The sequence below is a fragment of the Chelonia mydas genome, chromosome 20 (assembly GCF_015237465.2).
Source record: "Chelonia mydas isolate rCheMyd1 chromosome 20, rCheMyd1.pri.v2, whole genome shotgun sequence".
Taxonomy (NCBI): domain Eukaryota; kingdom Metazoa; phylum Chordata; order Testudines; family Cheloniidae; genus Chelonia; species Chelonia mydas.
This window is the reverse complement of record NC_051260.2, coordinates 15,281,609-15,300,228: the sequence shown is the minus strand read 5'-3', so window position 1 is coordinate 15,300,228 and position 18,620 is coordinate 15,281,609. Positions and strand designations below refer to the sequence as shown.

General features: G+C 58.0%; 1 protein-coding gene across 1 annotated transcript; it reads right to left on the bottom strand.

Moving 5' to 3' along the window:
• Positions 1 to 1,246: 1,246 nt before the first annotated feature.
• CNN1 (calponin 1) lies at positions 1,247 to 18,325 on the bottom strand. Its single transcript, XM_007058204.4, has 7 exons — positions 17,368 to 18,325; positions 5,856 to 5,977; positions 5,236 to 5,302; positions 4,528 to 4,665; positions 3,768 to 3,878; positions 2,981 to 3,127; positions 1,247 to 2,762 (listed from the first exon to the last, which is right to left on the bottom strand). The coding sequence occupies exons 1-7, from the start codon at positions 17,581 to 17,583 to the stop codon at positions 2,517 to 2,519; spliced, it is 1,047 nt and encodes a 348-aa protein (XP_007058266.1). The 5' UTR covers positions 17,584 to 18,325; the 3' UTR covers positions 1,247 to 2,516.
• Between the last annotated feature and the right edge of the window lie 295 nt (positions 18,326 to 18,620).

Below are 18,620 nucleotides of genomic sequence, written 5' to 3'. Positions count from 1 at the left end.
CTTAGTTTGGCCTGCGTGTGCACACAGCACCTCCTGGTGGCCGATCTCACAGCAAGTCGAACAGCCGGCTCCTTCCCCAAAGCCAAAGTGTCACAAGATTTTGTTGAAGGATCTGGATCTGAGCCCGGGTCTCCACGTGTCTAGCAGTGTTTGTGGGCGGGTATCAAAGCCTTTCTGTATAAGTGCTAAATTACTGTCTAGAGCCCTGTGCACTGGCTGGTAATGGGGTTTACAAACAGGGCTAGGAGTGGGGGTGGGTGGATTGCAGCCAACCAGCCAGGGTTCAATTACCAGCGGGAGCTCAGGCAAATCACTTCATCTTCGTGCTTCAGCTTCTCACCTGTTACAGGGGCCAGTGATCCTTTCCTGCTGCGCAGGGCTAAAGGGGATACATCACTCCGTCTTGGAGGAAAGCCACGGCAGGGCTTGAGAGCCTTATCTCATCCTTATCATTGACGTATGCTGGAAAATGTTGAGCATTTATAGATGGCTTCTTATCTTCAAAGCACTTAAACACTCCCTGATCATCTTTAGCCTGATCAGACATTGCCAACTTGCCTGTGTCAACCCAGGCATCCTGGGAGGAGGGAAATCTGCGTAGCTGTCAGTATTATCTACGCAGCCTCCTCTGTTAAAGGGACACCGTGGGCCTGAACCTCTGTCTGCAGTCATTGTACCTGGTCTACGCGCTTGTAAACCCAAGAGTGCTAGAAATCCGTGTCAGGGAGGGGAGACAAAGGTTGTTTTTCTCTCTTTGTTTGGCCTGTGCTTCTGACAGCGCTTTCCGTATAGAAGAAGGATGGCCCCGTGGTTAGGGTGCCGACGAGAGATGTGGGGTAGGTCCTGCCCCACCACAACCTTCTGCTGGGGCTTTGGGCAAGTCAGGTAGTTTAGTAGGCCTCAGATCCTCCATCTCTAAAATGGGGGATATTTGTGCTGAGGATTACCGTTAGGTGCTCTAATAATATGGTAAGCTGGGCCAGACAGGTACCTAACACGGGTCCCTCCACACAAGAGAGGCACGTGGGAAAAGTGGTTGCACCACAAACCGTAGCAGGGCAAAGGACTTGGATGTGACTGGCTTTGTGCAATTGACTAGATCTCCGTTTGACCTTCCCTTTTATATGCCCCATTTGGCTTCACCAGCGAAGACAAATGTCCAGGAAGCTCTTAAATAAGATTAGAAATAGGTTTAGAAGATAGATTTTTTTTTTCCTTGTTTTATTGTGCCACAGTGAGAGATTAAAAAGTGCTCATCAGCAGAAAATTACAAACTGCTGTAATATCGGTTCATAAGTCGCTTCATCTGGAGGTTTTTTTTTTTTTTTTTTAAGTGTTTAGTTTGCCAGCATGCAGAGTAGGGGAAATATTCCTAGGCTTTTAAAGGCAGCCCGTCTTGTAGGAAATGTAGTGGCTTATCTCAGTAGTTCACACTCTTATTTTTCCAATACATTAGCTTGTCACCAAAATACTCATAACAACGTGGGCAATAGCAGAGGTGGATGGGCTGGTAACCCTTCCAGGAGCTCAACAGTGTTCGTGTGCGGGGAGAGGGTTTCTCACTTAGGCTTGCAGCTGGAAAACCTGCTGACACAAAAACTTACTAGTCGAGGGTGCTGTCCTGGTGGTAGATGGAAAGTGTGTGTGTGGGGGGTGTATATAGAGTGGGTCTCTTATATACACACACACACGGAGAATCTTATTTACAGAAATGGCATCTGTCCCTTTTCAAAGCGCAGAAATGTTAGGAGAACCTTTGACAGAGAGCGGGGGGAGGGGGGGTGTTGTGTTTAAACTTGAACTTGCTCCCTCTCCTCCTGTACTGCTAGTCCCATCCCTCCCTCGTGTCTGCTCCGCTCAGGCCACTACTGCTAGGGGTGTTACACACCTGGGATGGCATGGGGGGCGGGGCGGGGGGAATACCTGGGCCATCAAGCAGGAAGCACTCTACCTAGAGGCACTCAGCCATCAAGCCGTGAATGCAATCGCAGTCCGGTTCATTTCACCAACCTGTTTGTTCCCCTTACTTTAGGAAAGGGGATGGGGGGTGGCAGCATTTCTAGGGCACTTCAGTGCCCAGGTTGGGCGGGGGAAAGGGTGTGAGTGTTTCAGAGCCGAGACGCTGGTGCTAATGGTGAAAAAGCACTAATATTTATGGCTTTTCACGTCTACATCTACCCTTCCCCCCCACCCCAACTACTCCTGATTTAACTTGGCTTGCTCTATGTCACTGCATTGTCAAGTGCTAGATCATACATTTTAAGAACAACTTAAATAAAGGGGGGAATCTGACTGGGGCTGGATTTTGTTTCAAGGGTTGGGGGAGCTGGATTGGGGGACCCTCTGTGAGCTGGTTAGCGTTGGGGGGAGCAGTCAGGATTTCCTCTTATTCCTCTTTTTAAAGTAATCACTTGCTTTTTTTAAAAAAAAAAAAAAAAGAAAAAAGTTTCTTCTCGCGCCCTGGTTGCATGTCTCTCTGTTCAGTCCAGGCCTCGGCCTCGCCCCGGCCCGGCCCTTCACTCGGAGTTGTAGAAGTTGTGTTGGCTGTGGTTGTACTCGTCCTCGCCGAGCATGGGGTAGTTGGGCTGGAGGCAGTATTTGGGGTCGTAGACCTGGCGTGGCAGCCCGTACACAGTCATGCCCTGCTGTGAGGCGCCCTTGTTGCTGCCCATCTGCAGGGAGACGTTGAGGCTGTCGCAGTGTTCCATGCCCAGCATGGGCTCGAAGATCTGCCGCTTGGTCCCTGGGGCCGTCATGCCCGCCTGCAGGGAGAGGAGCGGGGTTAGTTGGACAGGAAGGGAGGCGCTGTGCAGGTGTGAAGGCTCAAGAACACCAGGAAGTGGCACCTGGAGGCTTTCCTCTCCAGACGCTAATTCCCCCCCACTGGGAATGGCAGCAGGCTGGGCTCGTGGGGGAGCCCCACGCTTCTAACTCCCCTTCCCCGCTCCCACGCCTGCTCCTTGGCTTGCGTCTCTCTTACCTGGCTTGCTCCCTTGTTGGTGCCCATTTGTAGACTGATGGTGGCCTGATCCAGGGGCTGGTCTGTGCCCAGTTTGGGGTCATAGAGGTGCCGGCGGGTGCCGTACGCCGTCATGCCCTGCTGGCTGGCAAACTTGTTGGTGCCCATCTGGAAGGAGAAGCAGAGTGAAACCGAGTGCGTGGATTAGTGCTGGCTGTGTGCGGGACCCCATCTCTGCACAGAGAGCGCCTCTGCTCTTGGCATGAGGCTTTGCCACAGGGGTTGGCACCATGACGCCCAGAGAGCTGTCGCCTGAGGGGAGTGGGAGTCCCCAGCCACCCCGGGAGGTGGAAGAAGGAATTGCCGGCTCCCACACTTGGCTGCAGATTGGGAGCGGCCATTGCCCCAGGTATCTCCTGCCCAGTCGTCTGAAACTCTGCCTGGAGGTCACAAGGTTTCTGCTTTCTGCTCTGACGGGGAAATCTCTGGTGTCGCACAAAATGGGGCTGTTGCATGTTAGAGAAGCCGCAGCTAAGGTGGCAGAAAAGGGCCCGATGGCTCAAGTGGGCGACTCCTGATATGGGCTGGGGTGGCTTTCCCACTCCCCTGTCTGGCTGGGTCCTGCCCACATGTCAGCGGCTCGGCAGCTGCTCAAGGTGGCAGAGTAACACCAGAGGCTGTCTCAGCAGCATCAGTGGGACTATGAGCTGGCCCCCCTGGTTTCCTCTGGGCCCCGGGATGGTGCTAGGACCAGATCTCTGAGCTCCCGGGGCTGCCAAGGGGGCACGTGGCAGGGGGAGCCACAGACCTGCAGCCCGATAACGTTCCGTCCTTCTTTCAGCTTCTCGGGCTGGAAGCGGCGCTGATGCTTCTCGGCGTATTTGACACCCATGTTCACTTTGTTGCCTTTTGTCTTGGCCTGTGTGGGGTTGGGGGGAAGAGCAAACAGGGCTCAGGTGGGGATGGCTAGAAGGGTAAATCTCCCTGCGCCTGCCCCCCATCGCAGAAACCCACGGCCCAGCCTGGAGTGGGGAGCCCAGCCGCCATCTTCCTCCACGCGCGGTCCCCCCGTCTCTAGCTCCCGTGTTACCAGGCACGGATTAGATTCAGAGCCAAGGCTGGTGTTGTGAGCCATGGTGGGTGGGTAAGAGGAGGAGCCCTTTCCCATGGGGTTGGGAGAGAGAGGACTTCAAGCATTAATCTGTGCATCTGGGGGGGTGGGGGGGCTGCGTCAGTCCCACCCATCACTCCAGTCCAGCTAGTGCTGGCCGGCTCCGGCCCCTCATGCTGAGTACAATCGGCAAACCAGGGGCCAATTCCTGAGTGGGTCTGGTGTGGAGTGCGGGGAGTGGCCGAGGCTGGTTCTGATCAGCAGCCATGTCTGCAACGCCCACAAAGCAGGGGGCTGGAAGGATGCCTGTCGCCTGCAGGGCCCGTACGCTGCGTCTCTGCCAAGGGACGACACCTCATCCCCGAAGGTCTCTTCAGGTGTCTTTGACGTGCCAGGAACCCCCAGCGGGGGGAGGGCTGGGGGCCTGGATGAGCCTCGCTGGCACGGCCACACTCACCTGGCTCGCCAGGGCGATCAGGGTGGACTGCACCTGGGTGTAGTTTGTGCTCTCAAAGAGGTCGTTGGCTTCGAAAATGTCGTGTGGCTTCACACCGTACGTGGTGATGGCCTTGATGAAGTTACCGATGTTCTCGAGCTGCGGCGGGATGGCAGGTGGTTATAGCGTGGCCAGTGTGTCCCGGGTGCTCCACCCCGCCCAAGCCCAGCACCAGACAACCACCCCCATCCAACCATTCTCGGGATTCCTGCAGCATTACAACCCAATGGAGCGTCCCAGCTGAGCCTCTGCTGACCCCTCCCTGCCCCACAGAGGTGCCCAGCTCCCCGTGCAGGACTCCAAGTATTGTGCCGAGTACAGAGGGGCCCCTGCTGCCTTGTTGTCTGACGTGACACTCTGTGCTTTCTCCTCCAAACACAGGGGCTTTTGCTTAACGCGTCCATGTGCTGGTGAGGGCTCCCACCAATCGCTCCAGCCATTTCCTCCCTTCCCCTGCCCACAAAGATCTCCCCGTTGGGCAACTCCCAACCTTTCCTGGGCATCTCCCAGTACCCTTAGGGAGCCTGGGACCCAAACACAGATCTGGGGAAGAGTCTTCTGACTTCTGAACTAGCTCTAGCTTCACGGATAGTGTCTAGCGTGACCCTGGTGGAGGTCCTAAGCCAGGCCCCATGGCCAGGGCATCGAGAGCCCAGAGGGAGCCTTCACCTGGTGCCAGTTCTGAGTGGACTCGTTCACCTTCCTCACGGAGCCAGGCTGGAGTTTGTTGATGAGTCTGAAAGGAGAAGGGTTTTGTTTGGTACGGCGATGGCTTCACCCGTCGCTGGGAGGCAGCTGTCTCTGGGGTGGGACGCAGGAGCTGTTAACCAGGGCCTACCATGCCAATCTACGGGCAGAAGACAGGACTCCCACATCCCGCTGAAACTGGAGGTGGGGTGGTGGCCATAGAATGCTCCCGGGTTGAATGTGGCCGCGGCGGTAGGGCTGACGCCCCATATCAGGCAGGAAATACTATGGGATCTGCAGGGATGGCACATTCGTGCTTCAGACCCTCCAGTAGCACAGCGCCCCCTAGTGCTGCAGCCCGCACTGCCGCCAACTTGGGAGCCCTTCCTGTGGGTTTCCCTGGGCTCTATCTCGTCCAAGGACTTGGCCAGCCCATGCTGAGGGGGACACAGGGCTGGGAGAGTAGATCTTGGGATAGGACTGGAATTGGGCCACACTCCCACCCCAAGTCTTACTGTCCCCAGGAGCCCACCCCCTCGTTGCTGGGGAGCCGCCCACCCCCAGCAGGGCAGGACGCCCCCTCTCCCCCGAAGGCTCCTCACTTGCACAGGATGACGCCATCCTTCAGCCCCTCCATGAAGTTGTCTCCAAGGCGCTCCCCCGTCATGTCCTCGATCCACAGCCGCAGCTCCTGCTCCCGCTGGGGGTCGTACTTCTGGGCCAGCTGTAATGGAGCCAGAGGGCATTGGGCATTGGCCATGGCTGAGCTGCAGTGTGCCAGGCTGCTGGGTGACGGCAGAACCGTGTGAGCAGCAACCCGGGTAACACCAGTGCCGACCTTGCCTTGTTTGAGGCAATCCCCTGCTGGCATTGGGCCCTGCCCTGGCATTCTGCTGGGCCCATAGCAAGTGTCCCCCATTGCTGATCTCAGTCCTCTGCACAGTGCAGGCCAATATCCCCACCACCTGCCTGGGGCGGACCCTGAGAACACCCAGAGTCTGGTTTGGGTACAAATACTCCTACGTATCAGGGTAGATTTCAAGGCCAGAAGGGGCTGCCCGGCCCTCCTGCGTAGTGCGGGCCGGAGAACTTTCCCCTGTGCTCCCAGCATCCCGTGGGGGTGAGCTTGAGTCTCTCTGAGAAAGACCCGGCTCCGATTCGAAGGCTCTGAGTGCTGGAGAATCCAGCCCCGTCCCTCCAGGTAGCTGCACTGATGGTTAATTGCCACCCTCGGGCAAAATCTGCCCCTTCAGCTTCCAGCCCTTGGATCAGGTTCTGCCCTGGTCTGCCAGTGCCAAGAACCTTTTCTTCCCTGTGTGGGGACTGCTAGGGAATTCGGAACCTGCTTAGCCAGCCCCCATCACCCGGGCATCAGGGCACCTCACAGTCTTTAATGTATTTATCCTGCCAACCTCCCAGGCAGCAGGGCAGTGCTGTTATTTCTGTTGTGCAGCTGGGGAAACCGAGGCACAGAGCAGCTAAGTGACTTGCCTATGGTCTCACGGAGCATCTAGCAGAACAGGCCGCAGGCTAGTGCTGTAACCACTGGACTGTCCTGCCGCTGTGCCCTTGGGCTCTCACAAACTTCTTCCAGTATTTATTTAAACCCACTGTTGCTGCTGGGAGAGGGGGCTTGTTTGCTAGAATGGGACCATCTCAGATCTGCTTAATAGGGATCAGTTTGTGGACCAATCACCCTCGTGTGAGCCCCCCCACCTCCCATCCCATTGGCTCGTGAATGATATCTCCATGGCAACCCCAGCAACTGGTTTCCCGGGAAAGAAACGCTAGCATGTTGTTGAATTACATGGGTGATGAAAATGATCAGGGGCCTGGGAAAAAAGATCTCCCACTTAAAGAGAGACTGTAACGATTGGAATTGTTTCCCTTAGAGAGGAGGCGAATAAGAGAAGACACGATAAAAATATATAAGATAATGACTGGGCTAGAGAAGGGGGAGCGGGACGGAGTTTCTGATCTCTCTGTCTCACCGCACGAGAACAAGGGGACAGGCATATGAGGGTAGCCAATTAGAAACAAGTGAAATCCTTTTTCACTCCATGTGTAACATTAGACTGTGGAACTCCATGCCACAGGAGGGAAAGAACTTAGCAAGATTCAAAGAAGGACTGGATGTTTCTGTGGATAACCAAACTAACCAGAATAGCCAATAGCTTTGGACGGGATATAAAACCTCAGGCTTAAGCCAATGTCTAACTCTTGAGGGCAGAATACCCCATATCTGTGCAAGTCTTGCGTCTTCCTTGGTGCTGAGACAGGCTCCTAGGCTACATGGACCCCGGTCTGGTCCAGTCTGGTGACCCATGTTGTTCCGGGGACAGTTACGTACTTTAGCGGCTTTTAATAGCATCTGGAAATGAGCAGTCGGCCCCAGCTAACTGGCCAATTTGCTATTGAGTAGCCCCCAGTTTGGGAGCCCATCTCCTGGAATATGCACCCCCAAAAGAGGGGAAGCGCCAACAGAACAAAGTAATTTTCCTCTGGATGGATGCTCTCCTGCAGTGGAATTACCCAGCTGTATCCCCCGCCCAGACAGGGGAGGCAGGTCTGCCCAGAGCCAGGTTAGTTTTGTGGTTACCGAACCGGCCACAGACTCCCTGTGTGACCTGGGGCAAGTCACTGTGTCTCTCTGGGCTCAGTTCCCCAGCTGTGAAATGCGGAGGATGATCTTTGTCTCTTTGGGGCAGGGACTCTCGCTCCTGGGTCTGTGCAGCACCTGGCGCGCGGTGCCCTGATCTCAGCTGGGACCTCTAGGGGCGACTGCCATACAAATACTAGCACCAGCTGGGCTCTGTTCTACACCAGCCCTGCGGATTGTAGCGTCTGGAGGGGCAGAAAGTGCCCCAGGCTGAGTGGATGGGGTCTAGGTAACCCCCGTACCCTTTTCTCTTGTAAAATGGAGCCGATCTGCCACGGCTTCTGTACTGGCCCCAAACCTGCCAGGGAAAAAAGATTTCCAGAGCCAAACCTCTTTATTTGGAAATGTGTTTCTGCACCAAGTCCCTGTGCTCCTTCTAAGGGCCGTCTGAACCCCCAAAGCAGCCATCAGTGTCCCCTTATGGCCTCAGAAATTCCTAGATCCTGTTCTCCTGGGAATCCCATGCTTGAATGACAGGAGACAGCTCTGACATGTTTATGATTCATCTCTGCCAAAGTCCCTGCCCTGGGGCAAGTCTCACGCTAGCTGCCAGGAAAGGAGCTAGAGGGATTCATTCATTGAGGCTGGGGCTGCGGCTCGCAAAGGGAAACAGGGTCCCCGACTAGTGCTTTGTGGCCCCCTCCTCCCCCCCTCCCCGACTCAGCATGGCCTCATAACAGTGAAACTCCCCAGGAGTTCTGGAGCATCCTGAGTCTAGGGACTGCACTTCCCTGACTGCTGAAATGCGGCCACCTCTGGGGTGGAAAGCGGCAGCTGGTTCGCCGATGGAAAGAACTCTTCCTTCCTTGTGTTAGTCCATTGACTGTAGAGTGACACCACGAATAGATTTGGCCCCATATCCAGAAAATAACAAGAGGCAGACAGTAATGCTCACTGCTGGCATTTTGCCCAGGGCTCCAGGGTTCAAGGCCCCCGGGTCTGGCACTTTTTGCGGCATGAGTACAGGGAGGTGAGGCTGCTGGTTTTATGGCTTTCGGGGGCTGCAAAGTCACCGTCCTGCCAGCTGTGTGGTCACTAGCGCTCCCCTGGCTGGGGTCTGCGGGGGACAGTGTGCAGAACCCCTGCCCTGCCTGCCTGCAATTAGGAAGCATTCACGTGAGGGCTCACCAGTCCCTCGCTGAGCCCGGTCCGGAGCGAGTACCCGCCTCGTGTATGGTGAAACTGACTGACAGGAGCGAAATTAGTGCCAGTGATAAGTGTCTCTTTGGGGGGTGGCCTCCTGGGTTGCTGAGACCTGGGCAACTCATGTCACCAAATGGCGATCAGTCCCTGCTGCACCAGGCTCGGGTCGGAACCAGAGCCCTAGAGTTGAATGGGGGGACAGTGGCTGGAGGGCCTGGAGCTGCTTTTCCAGCAGCCTTTGAGAAGGGCTGTTAGCAGAGGTCCAGTTGGAGGCCTAGTAAATCAGAACGTGAACCAGTCAGGACTCCTGGGTTCCAACCCCAGCTCTGGGTGGGGTTGGGGTCTGATAGAGCAGGGGGTGGGCCTGGAGTCAGGAGTCCTGGGTTCTATCCCCATCTCTGGGAGGGGAGTGGGGTCTAGTGGTTAGAGCAAGAGGGGCTGGGAGCCGGACGCCCGGGTTCTATCCCCATCTCTGGGAGAGGAGTGGGGTCTAGTGGTTGTGTTGGGTGGGGTGGGGCGGGGAGGGGATTAGGAGTCAAGACGCCTGATGAATCATTTCACTTCTCGTGTGTTTTGTTTCCTATCCCTCACTCAGATTTTCTGTACCACCTTGGCCCATGGCCCCCCAGGGCTGCTGCTGCTTCTCCATCGTGCCCAATGCCAGCGCCACCTCGGGGGATGGACGCAAGCCTCAGCCTGCGTCTTGCCTCTTGGGCAGTGCTGCACATGGTGGCCCAAATCCCCTCCTGAACCCTGCCCATTAGCCCTGAACACTGGGATTGTGATTTCCCCCATCGCCTGCCTGCACATCGGATCGGGCCCAGCCTCGTCCGTCACCTTTGCTGAGGTCCACCTGCGGGAGCTAACAGGTCAGGGAAGTTGTTCCTTGTATTTGGTTGAAAAATACCTGCTCTAGTTAACCGGCAGCATAAAAAGCCTGATCACTCCACCCTTGGCATCAGAGGCTTTAGCCCCACCTCCACGGACCCTCTTTTCCAGGTTGAACCCTCCCTGTTTAAAGTCGGCCCAATGGAGCATAGCCTCTCCCTGAGGAAGGAGGGGGCATGTGTCTCTAATGTGCTTTGAGATGCAAAGCTGTATTATAGTAGGACCGCCCTTATTCCACTGGTGTACAGGAGCCATAAGGCAGGGCACTGCCCAAAGGTCCCAGCCAGGCAGCCTGTCCATTTTGATTTCCTGGGTATCAGTCATCCTGCGTCCCGCCAGCTCTCACAGCAGACAGCTTCCAAACTCCCCGCCTTTCCCTGCGCAGACCTGAGTCCTGTTCATACCGACCTGACCCCGGCCAGCAGAGAAGCACGTTGCCCACTTTGTGGATGGGGAAACTGAGGCACAAAGGGAGGCGGTTGCCTGAGAGGGGGTGGGAATGCTGGGATAATCCCACTCTGTGTGGTGTGGAGCCAGTGGGCATACAGCTGGGGCAGTGGCAGCCGTTCCTGGCTCCCGGGCCCTGCCCACCGCGGTGTGAGCCCAGCAGAAGGTTCCAGCCCTGAGGTTGACCAGTCCCTTGCATCTAATGGACAAGCCAGCCTGGGCAGGGGCTGCTGGGAAATAGCATGTTCCAGGAGTCGGCACCTGCCAGAGCCCAGGCTGGCCCGTACAGGGTGCTGTGACAGTATTCCTCCCCCGGCCCCACTGAGCACTCACATTCCTAGGGCCCGGCCTGTCTCCTCGCTCCAGCCCGCCCGTGCCAGGGCCGTCTGCCAACCCAAACAGGCAGCAGCCCCTGCAGGAAGAATTCACCAAACTTGGGAGAAAAATGGGGCCGTGCCTGTCCCAGATCCTCATGGATTTATCCCTGGCCGAGGTGCTGGGGGGGATATTTCAGAGTGTGAGAGAAGGCAGAACCCTGGCCGTGGCCCATGGAGCTAGCTGGGCTATGGCCGGGGCAGTGCTAAGGTGATGCTGAGCTCCATGCACGAGGAATTTGCTCGTCTCCCCTCTCTGGGGACCCAGATGGGACCTAGGCTTCAATTAATCGCAGGGTTATGATCAGAAGGCCAGTTCCAGGGGCGTGGCTGGCTCAGGAATGGAGCACGGGGCCTTTCAGCTCTAGGGGGCGCCAGCTCAACCCAGCCCCAGGGTGGTGGGGGCAGGGAATGGGACACGGAGGGGGCCTTTCCCTGATCTGCTCCCAGGTTGGCGGACTGGCTGGCTCAGAGAGCTGGGGAGTGGGACATGGGGCTTTTCCCCTATAGGGGGTGCCAGCTCCCATCCAGCCCCAGGGCAGGCTGCTGACTGGCCCACGGGGGTAGGGAATGGAGCATGCAGCTTTGTTACTGAGCTGGTTCTGATCCAGCTGGGGGGGCTAGTGACCGAGTCGTTTGCAGTCAGTGGCTGATCAGAGGCCTCTGTGAAATGAGTTTGGTGGGTCTCAGCCCAGTTCCTAGGGACAGTGGATGTTAAATTTTGCCCCAGTTGGGCTCTGAGGTCAGGCTCTGAAAGGGCCATGAGGATAAAACTCCCCTCTTCCCCTCGTGAGGATTTCTGCAGGCTGGGGTGCCCCTGTGCTGGCCCTAAGCACTGCATTCCCAGCATCCCGAGAGTGTGGAGCCCACACCAGCACCTCTGGAGTGATCCCACCGCACCCACCATGCCCCCCTGGGAAGGGGAGAGCACTGCCTCCAGCACGACGTCCAGCAACCTCACCCTAGCAAAGCTCCCTGCAATCGCCTATCCAAGCTGGCCAGTGACCCTACCCTAACAAACCGACCTGCACCTCCCAACCTGGCCGCTGACCCTACCATAACAAGCCAATCTGCACAAAGCCCCTGCCCACAAGCGGGCCAGCAGCCCTGCAATAACAAACCTGCAGGTGCACAGTTAATGATTTTTGAGGGGGAGGGGGCAGCATTCATGGTATTCTTGCCCACCTTGTATGTGTCCCCCATTGGTTGCTGTAGCAGTTGCGGGCTTGGGTGACACTTTTGGGAGGAGGGATTGTCACTGGGGCTAGTGCTTAGAACAGGGCGGGAGGGCCGGGGAACTGGGAGTCAGCTGGGTTCCTTCCTCAGCTCTGGGAGGGGAGCAGGGGCGAGCGGGAGCCAGGACTCCTGGGTTCTAGCCCCAGCCCTGGGAGGGGAGCAGGGTCTAGTGGTTAGAGTGGAGGGGGGGCGCCAGAACTCCTGGGTTCTGTTCCCAGCTCCAGGGAAAGACTGGGATTTAGTGGTTGAGGGGGGGGGCCAGGAGTCAGGATTCTGGGTTCTACTTTCAGCACAGACTCTGTATAGCCTTGGGGAAGAAATTACTTTGGCTCCCTGTGACTCAGTTTCCCTATGTATAAAATGGGTCTAACTCAGCTCACCCTGCCGGCACCCTGGTGGGGAGGGAGGACAGAGAGAGTTCAGGCCTCGATCTCTTTGCTGGGATGGCAGCAAGGAGCCCAGTTAGTGTCAGCTCCAGCGGTGGTTTCTGGGATGGAACCTCCCTCTCCCACTGGCCGCCGGGCTGAGATCCAGCAAAACTCCTTTCCCCCGAGGCCTCGAAGCAGGAGTTCCATCGCTGGGAACACCTACTGCCCCTTGCCAGCCTGGCTGCGATGCCAGCTGCTGTAGGAAGTCCCTGCATGCCCAGCCAGTCATGCCAGTCCCCTGCTCTTCTGCCTCCCCAGCAGCCTCCTGTCCCACCTGCCTCCTCCCTGGGCGCCCTGCAGGGCAGGTAGCTGGGACCTGGCATAACTCCAATGATCCCAGCTGCAGCCTCCCCTCCCAGGGCTGGGGATAGAACCCAGGAGTCCTGGCTCCCAGGCCCCGCCCCCCCCTCCGCTCTAATTCCTAGGCCCTGCTCCCCTCCTTGGATGGAAGGAATAGGCCCCTTTCACCTTCCCGAGGGCTGTTGATCCCTGATCAGCCATTACCTCCGGCCAGCCATGCACAGCCTGCTTGGGAATTGGTACTGTTCCAAACCAGGGCCCTCCCCCCCTCCTCCCCTCTGCACCATGGGAAGGAAACTGAGTCCCTCCCAGAGCTCAGTTCCAGCTCTGTGGCCCCATGGCCCCTCTACTGAGCCAGCTGACCCACCCCCACTCCTCCCTGGGGGGCACCAACAAGCAGGTTCCACTGTCTGGCGGGAGGGTGCGGAGGACAGAGGGAGCAGCCAGAGAAGGGCCTGGGGCATTGGCCCCTCTCCTCCCCCACCCCGAGTGTCTTGAGGTGTCCCCACCCAGGGGAGTGCCTGAGAGGGACAAGGACTGGGGTCGCTCTGGGTTTGCCACCGGTGCCGGCTGGGCCTGGCCCGGAGCACCCTCCCTGCTCCCCCAGGACGGCTGGTTGATTTTGTCTCCATCGCAGGGCGGATGCAATCTGGGGGGGATAGTGGGGGATCCCAGGCCCATGTCCTGGGAGGGGTCTTGGCTGCCCAGGACTGATCCCCCTCGTCCGGCTCTGACAGCTGGCACGAGCAAGCAGCTGGGGTGGGGTGGGGCGGGGCGGGGTCTCCCCCACCTGGGACCTCTCAGCGCAGACAGCCGGCTGCCTGCTGCCTGCACCCCGGCGGCTTTATAAAGCAAACCATGCCTTATATAGAGCCGCCCGCTCCTGGGCCCGGCTGCGAAGAATCCCCAAAGCCAACCATATATGGCCAGCCTGCCGCCGGGCCGCCGTGCACAGAGCAGGCTGGCCAGAAAGGTAGCCGAAGAATTCAAAGCAGGGGGAGCCCTAGACAAGGGCTGGGGGTTCTGGCTGGCTTGTAATCACTGACCATGGACGCTGGGGGGGCTAGCCCTGCCCCCCAGTTCTGGATCTGGGGCAAGAGGGGCCCCTGAGGGGAGCAGAGCATCAAAGCAGGGTGACCACCCACCCCGGATACGTGGGGGTCACTGATCAGCAGTAGCGGTTAGTAGTGGGATGTGGGGAGGTGTGTGTGTTTAACCCTTGCCGGGCCCCAGCCGGGAGCCCCCAGAGCACCCAAAGGAGCCCAGCTCTAGAGCTGTTTTCAGCACCCGGGAAAGATCTTCCTCCCCATGATGCGTCTGCGTTCCCTGGGGGAGTGAGGGACGCAGAGAACTGGGGATGGGGCCGGGGGAGCCCTGCCTCGTCTCACGGGTGGAGGAGCCGAGCGGCAGGAAACCAGGAGGTGACCCCAAAACCCTGAACGCCGGGTCCGGAGAGCCCCTCAGGAGTAGGGCCAGGGCCTGAGAGCAGGGAGCCCGGGTCCCCCAGCATTGTTACAGAATGTCCCCCCCTTCACAGGGGAGGTCTCCCTGGTGGGGGAGGGGTGCAGATCCATGTTAATTTGCGGGAGCAGCAGGTGGCCGAGGCCGACCTCCCCTGCCGTTCGGAGTTCCTGCAAGACGGAGATTGGGGTGGGTGGGTCCTTTCACTTAATGGCTGGGGTGAATGGAAGCATCCCCCGGCACTACCTCTGCAGCCCAGGGTTTGCTGCGGGGACCTGAGGCCTGACTTTCCCTCTCCGTGGTTGTTGGCTGCTCCCCACCCCAGAGGTGGCTGCGTTTTGGCGGTGCTGTGTGTGTAGGAGGCCCCCAAAGTGCACTGGGCTCCTTCAGGGTAAAAAGCTTTCTGGGAATGTATAATACTGGGGAGTGGTGACAGTTTTGGGGTGACGTCCCAGGTCCCCTCACCCTCACCCGGCTCCCCAGTGTCATCAAAGCAAAGGGAGAGGAGCCCCCAGCACTTCCTCTTGGCTCCAGTAGGAAATAACACATGCTCTAAGTTAGTTAGGCTTCAGGTATCCTACACCCCTCATCCTGGTATCTGGGCAGCCCTCTGCCCCCCCTGCTCCACCTAGTGCTTTCCTGTCCTGATCTGGGGACCCCACTGGATTAGGATCACACGCAGCACTTCAGCATCAAAGCCATTACCCCCATTTTACAGACAGGGAAACTGAGACACAGAGAGGAAAAGGCCATAGAGGGGAGTCAGTGTGAGATCTGGGACTAGAACCCAGAAGTCCTGACTCCCAGCCCCCTGCTCTAACCACTAGACCCCACTCCCTGAGCTGGAGCAGCACTTGGCTGTATCAGTCTCGTGTCTCATACCAGCTACGTCCTGGCTGAGTCCTGACTGGGGCGGTGGGAGTGGGGTGGTGGGGTACATGTTCCTGAGCAAGGGGCCGGGGCTGGGGGAGATGTTCCTGACCGAGGGGCTGGCGGGGGAGATATTCCCAGCTGAGCCCTGAAAAGGGCCAGGGAGTCAGCGAGGCAGAGGGGCGCAGGGAGATTGCACCTGGAGCTGCAAAGGAGAAGGCTCTCGCACCAGCAGCGGGGAGAGCTCAGGGACAAGGCTGTGAGGCCAGAGGGGCAAAGCCATAGTGAGCTCTACAACTGGGGAGGGCAGGTGGGGCCAGCATCTCGAGCTGGGGGAGGGGAGATGTGGTCACACTTTCTCGGGCATGTGGGGAGGAAGGTAGCCAGAGCGAGAGGTGGGCAGGAGAGAGGGGGGTGGGATCTAGGGAGCTGGGGGCTGCCATTCCTAGGCCAGAGGGGATGGGGCTCTTGGGAGGGCTGTAGCTCAAGCCAGAGGGGCTGTGGGGCTGGAGGGATTTAGGTACCATCTGTATCCCAAGGGATGGAGAACCCTGGGCCCCCAGTCCTGGCTGGGGGCAGAGACGGCTCCCCTCTGTAGACGCCATAGGCCAGGGTGGGGGGGCATGCTTTAATCATCTTCTCTGGCTCTCGCCTAGCACTTTCCACTGTAGCCGTCACTGTGTTTACCAAGGAGCGCACGAGCATTGTCCCCACTGTACAGGTGGGGAAACTGAGGCACAGGAGGGCAAAGTGACTTGCCCAAACTCACCCAGCAGGCCAGTGGCAGAGCCGAGAATAGGACCCAGGCCACTGCTGTGTGCTGGCCAGCAGGGGCCTGTGTCTGGTCAGTGGGGGTGGGGGTCTCATGTCTCAGCCCTGCGCTGTTCAGCCTGGACTAATCCCCCACACCCCACAGGGAAAGTTGGAGGGAAGAGCGCTGAGCCTGGGGATGGATAGTTGAGGGGAATCCCTGGCTCTCCCCTCCACCACAGTAAATGCCTAGTGCTTTTGCAGGGGCGTGTTGGGAGCACGTGGGGCTCTGGTGTGTCTCCCCCCCCCCCCCCCCGGGACATCAGGCTCCAAAGGGGGCGTGGAAGCCTGAGCAGTTTGTGGGGGGGGGGGGGGGGAATCCAGCTTGGAATAAGGCAGGTTCCCCCCAATGCAGAGAAGAGGGCTGCCCCCGCAATCTGCTTTCGGCACCCTGTCAGAGGGGGGGTGGGGATGAGGTACGGAGGATTGTCTCCAGGTCTGGCTAGCCCTGGCGGTGGCGCCGTAGCCCTGATCTCTGCCACACACCCCCCTCCACCCCAGTTCAGCCCTTTGCCAGGCTTGAGGGGCAGCGCTGCGTTCCACACCTGTCCTGCTACCCTGTTGTCATTCATGTTTATTAGGTGTACTACGGTAGCACCCAGGAGCCCCAGCCGTGGCCCGGGGCCCCACTGTGCTAGGCGCGGTACATTATTTATTAGGTGTATTATGGTAGCGCCAAGGAACCCCAGTCATGGTCCAGGACCCCACTGTGCAAGGCACTGTACAAACACACCCTCCTGGCTCCTTCTGGGCCATTTCCCTGCTTCCCCTCTGCCCAGCTGTTTTCGAGACTCTTCTACAATAGGGCTCTCCCAGCCCACGGGGGGCACACCCAACGCCCACCCCTTCCTGCCTGTAACCCTTTAAGTCACGCTCCCTGGGCTAAGCCCCTGTTCTGCCCCGCTGCTGACAGCCGCTTTGTTTGCTTTGTGGGGGCTTGGTGAGGGGTGCTCCTTAAATCCTGTTCCCCCAGCAGCCCACCAGATCTTGGTTCCTTTGCTCCCTGGTCTAAGCCATGGTTGCTGATTCAGCTGGGCGGCGAGTGCGTAGATGGGGGCGCTCAGGAAGGGTCAGTTTGGTCTTTCCCCATTATCCAGCCTTCCCAGGGCAGCTGAGCTATCGGGGCAGAGAGAATCTTCTGGCTGGGATTGTACGAGTTATGAGATCAGACCCATGGGCCTGTCCAGCACGGTGCCGCCCCATCCCTGCCACCCTGGGTCATACTAATGGACCCATCCACCACCGGCCCTTCCCAAGGTGTTCCACCGTCACAAAACCCCTCGCTCTGCGACCCTCTCCCACCGAGAACCAACTCCTTCCTGACCCCCAGCCAGTGGCCAGCATCAGCCCTGAAGCCTGAGGATGGCTCGTCCTTGGGAGCAGCCGGGCCCATCCTCCAAGGTAGTATTGTCCCACAAAGTGTGGTCCCACATCCCGAGCTGCCACTGGCCCCGATCCTGAGCCACCCTGGCGTTTTGGGGGTGAGCCCCCCCCTTACCTTGTTCTTGACCTCCGCTGACAGCCCGTAGGCCGGTCCCCGGTTGAAGTGTGCGGTGGACATCCTGCCTCTGTCGCCTCCGGCCTCGCTGGAGATGGGAGCCCTGCTCGGTGCCCTGTGAGCCTCTGCCTCTTCCTCGCTTTCCCTGCAACTTTTTAAAACTCTTTGCTCTCCGGCTCTTCCCCCTCCGCATGTCCGAGGGGGAGCCCTTCCCATTGGCCGGCCAGCCCGGCCAATCGCTGCCCACTGGGGACCCTGATGTCAGCCTGTTGGTATTAAGAAAGGATGGAGTCATTTTTTCCACCTTGGGGGCAACTGGGGCGGACGCTGCAAATATTTAGAGAACGCTGCGATTTATCACAGACGGGCAGAGTGCCGGAGGGCTGCCGCTCTCCCCACCAGTGTTACGCTCACTCCGCTCCCGCTCTCTGCCACTTCCACGCGCTCCTCTCCCCAGCCCTCTTGCTCCCCGGCGCTCTCGGCCCTCCTCGGCTTGTGCTGGTCTCTCGCGCGGCATCTTCTCGGGCCAGACCCCTCGGCCCTCCTCTTTCACGGCACGCTGCGCTTTTCACGCTTTGCAACCCAAAAGGAAAGGGTAGGGGAAAACCTTTCCCGGTACCCCGAAGTTTTCAAAATGGAGCCAGTGGGTGTCCGGTCCTTCCCTGCCAGTTCCTCTGGCCTTCTCGTCGGCTCTTGATTTTGGACTCACACTTCACTTTGGCAGACGTTCCTCTGGATTTAAGATTTTTCCCCCCATCAGGAATTTGTATAAACTATCCGAGTATGATTTAAAAACCCCGTCCGCTCCTTTAAAACAGCTGTGGAATCGATCAAATTCCAGATCCGCCCAGAGGCCACATGTGCAGATACCTCTCTGAGTAGAGAAGGGCATTGCAAATCCAGGCAGCCCCCAGTGGCATGAAGTTGGTTGTTAATTGTTAGTGTTTATTAATGATTAATAATAATGAGGCTGCCTGGCTGGCACCTAAACTGCTGTAGTTAACAGATGAACAGGTAGATGGGCATGAAGGAAGGATGGGTTAAATTTTCTGCTCTGACACAGACTACCTGTAGGATCTTGGTCAAGTCACTTAGTCGTTCTGTGCCTCAGTTTCCCCATCCATACTGGGAATAATTGCCCTGCTTTACAGGGGTGCTGTGAGGAGAAATACATTAAAGATTGTGAGGTGCCCAGATACTACATAAGACCCTTTGGAAATGCCAGCCTAATGTAACTGAGCCCTGGCGTTTGA

Coding starts and splice junctions, on each gene's coding strand:
- CNN1 (XM_007058204.4), bottom strand. CDS start 17,583: ATGGGAAGGGCTCCCCCTCGGACATGCGGAGGGGGAAGAGCCGGAGAG. Junction 3,879..4,527: donor TGATCGCCCTGGCGAGCCAG/GTGAGTGTGGCC, acceptor AACCCCACACAG/GCCAAGACAAAAGGCAACAA. Junction 3,128..3,767: donor GGAACGTTATCGGGCTGCAG/GTCTGTGGCTCC, acceptor TTCTCCTTCCAG/ATGGGCACCAACAAGTTTGC.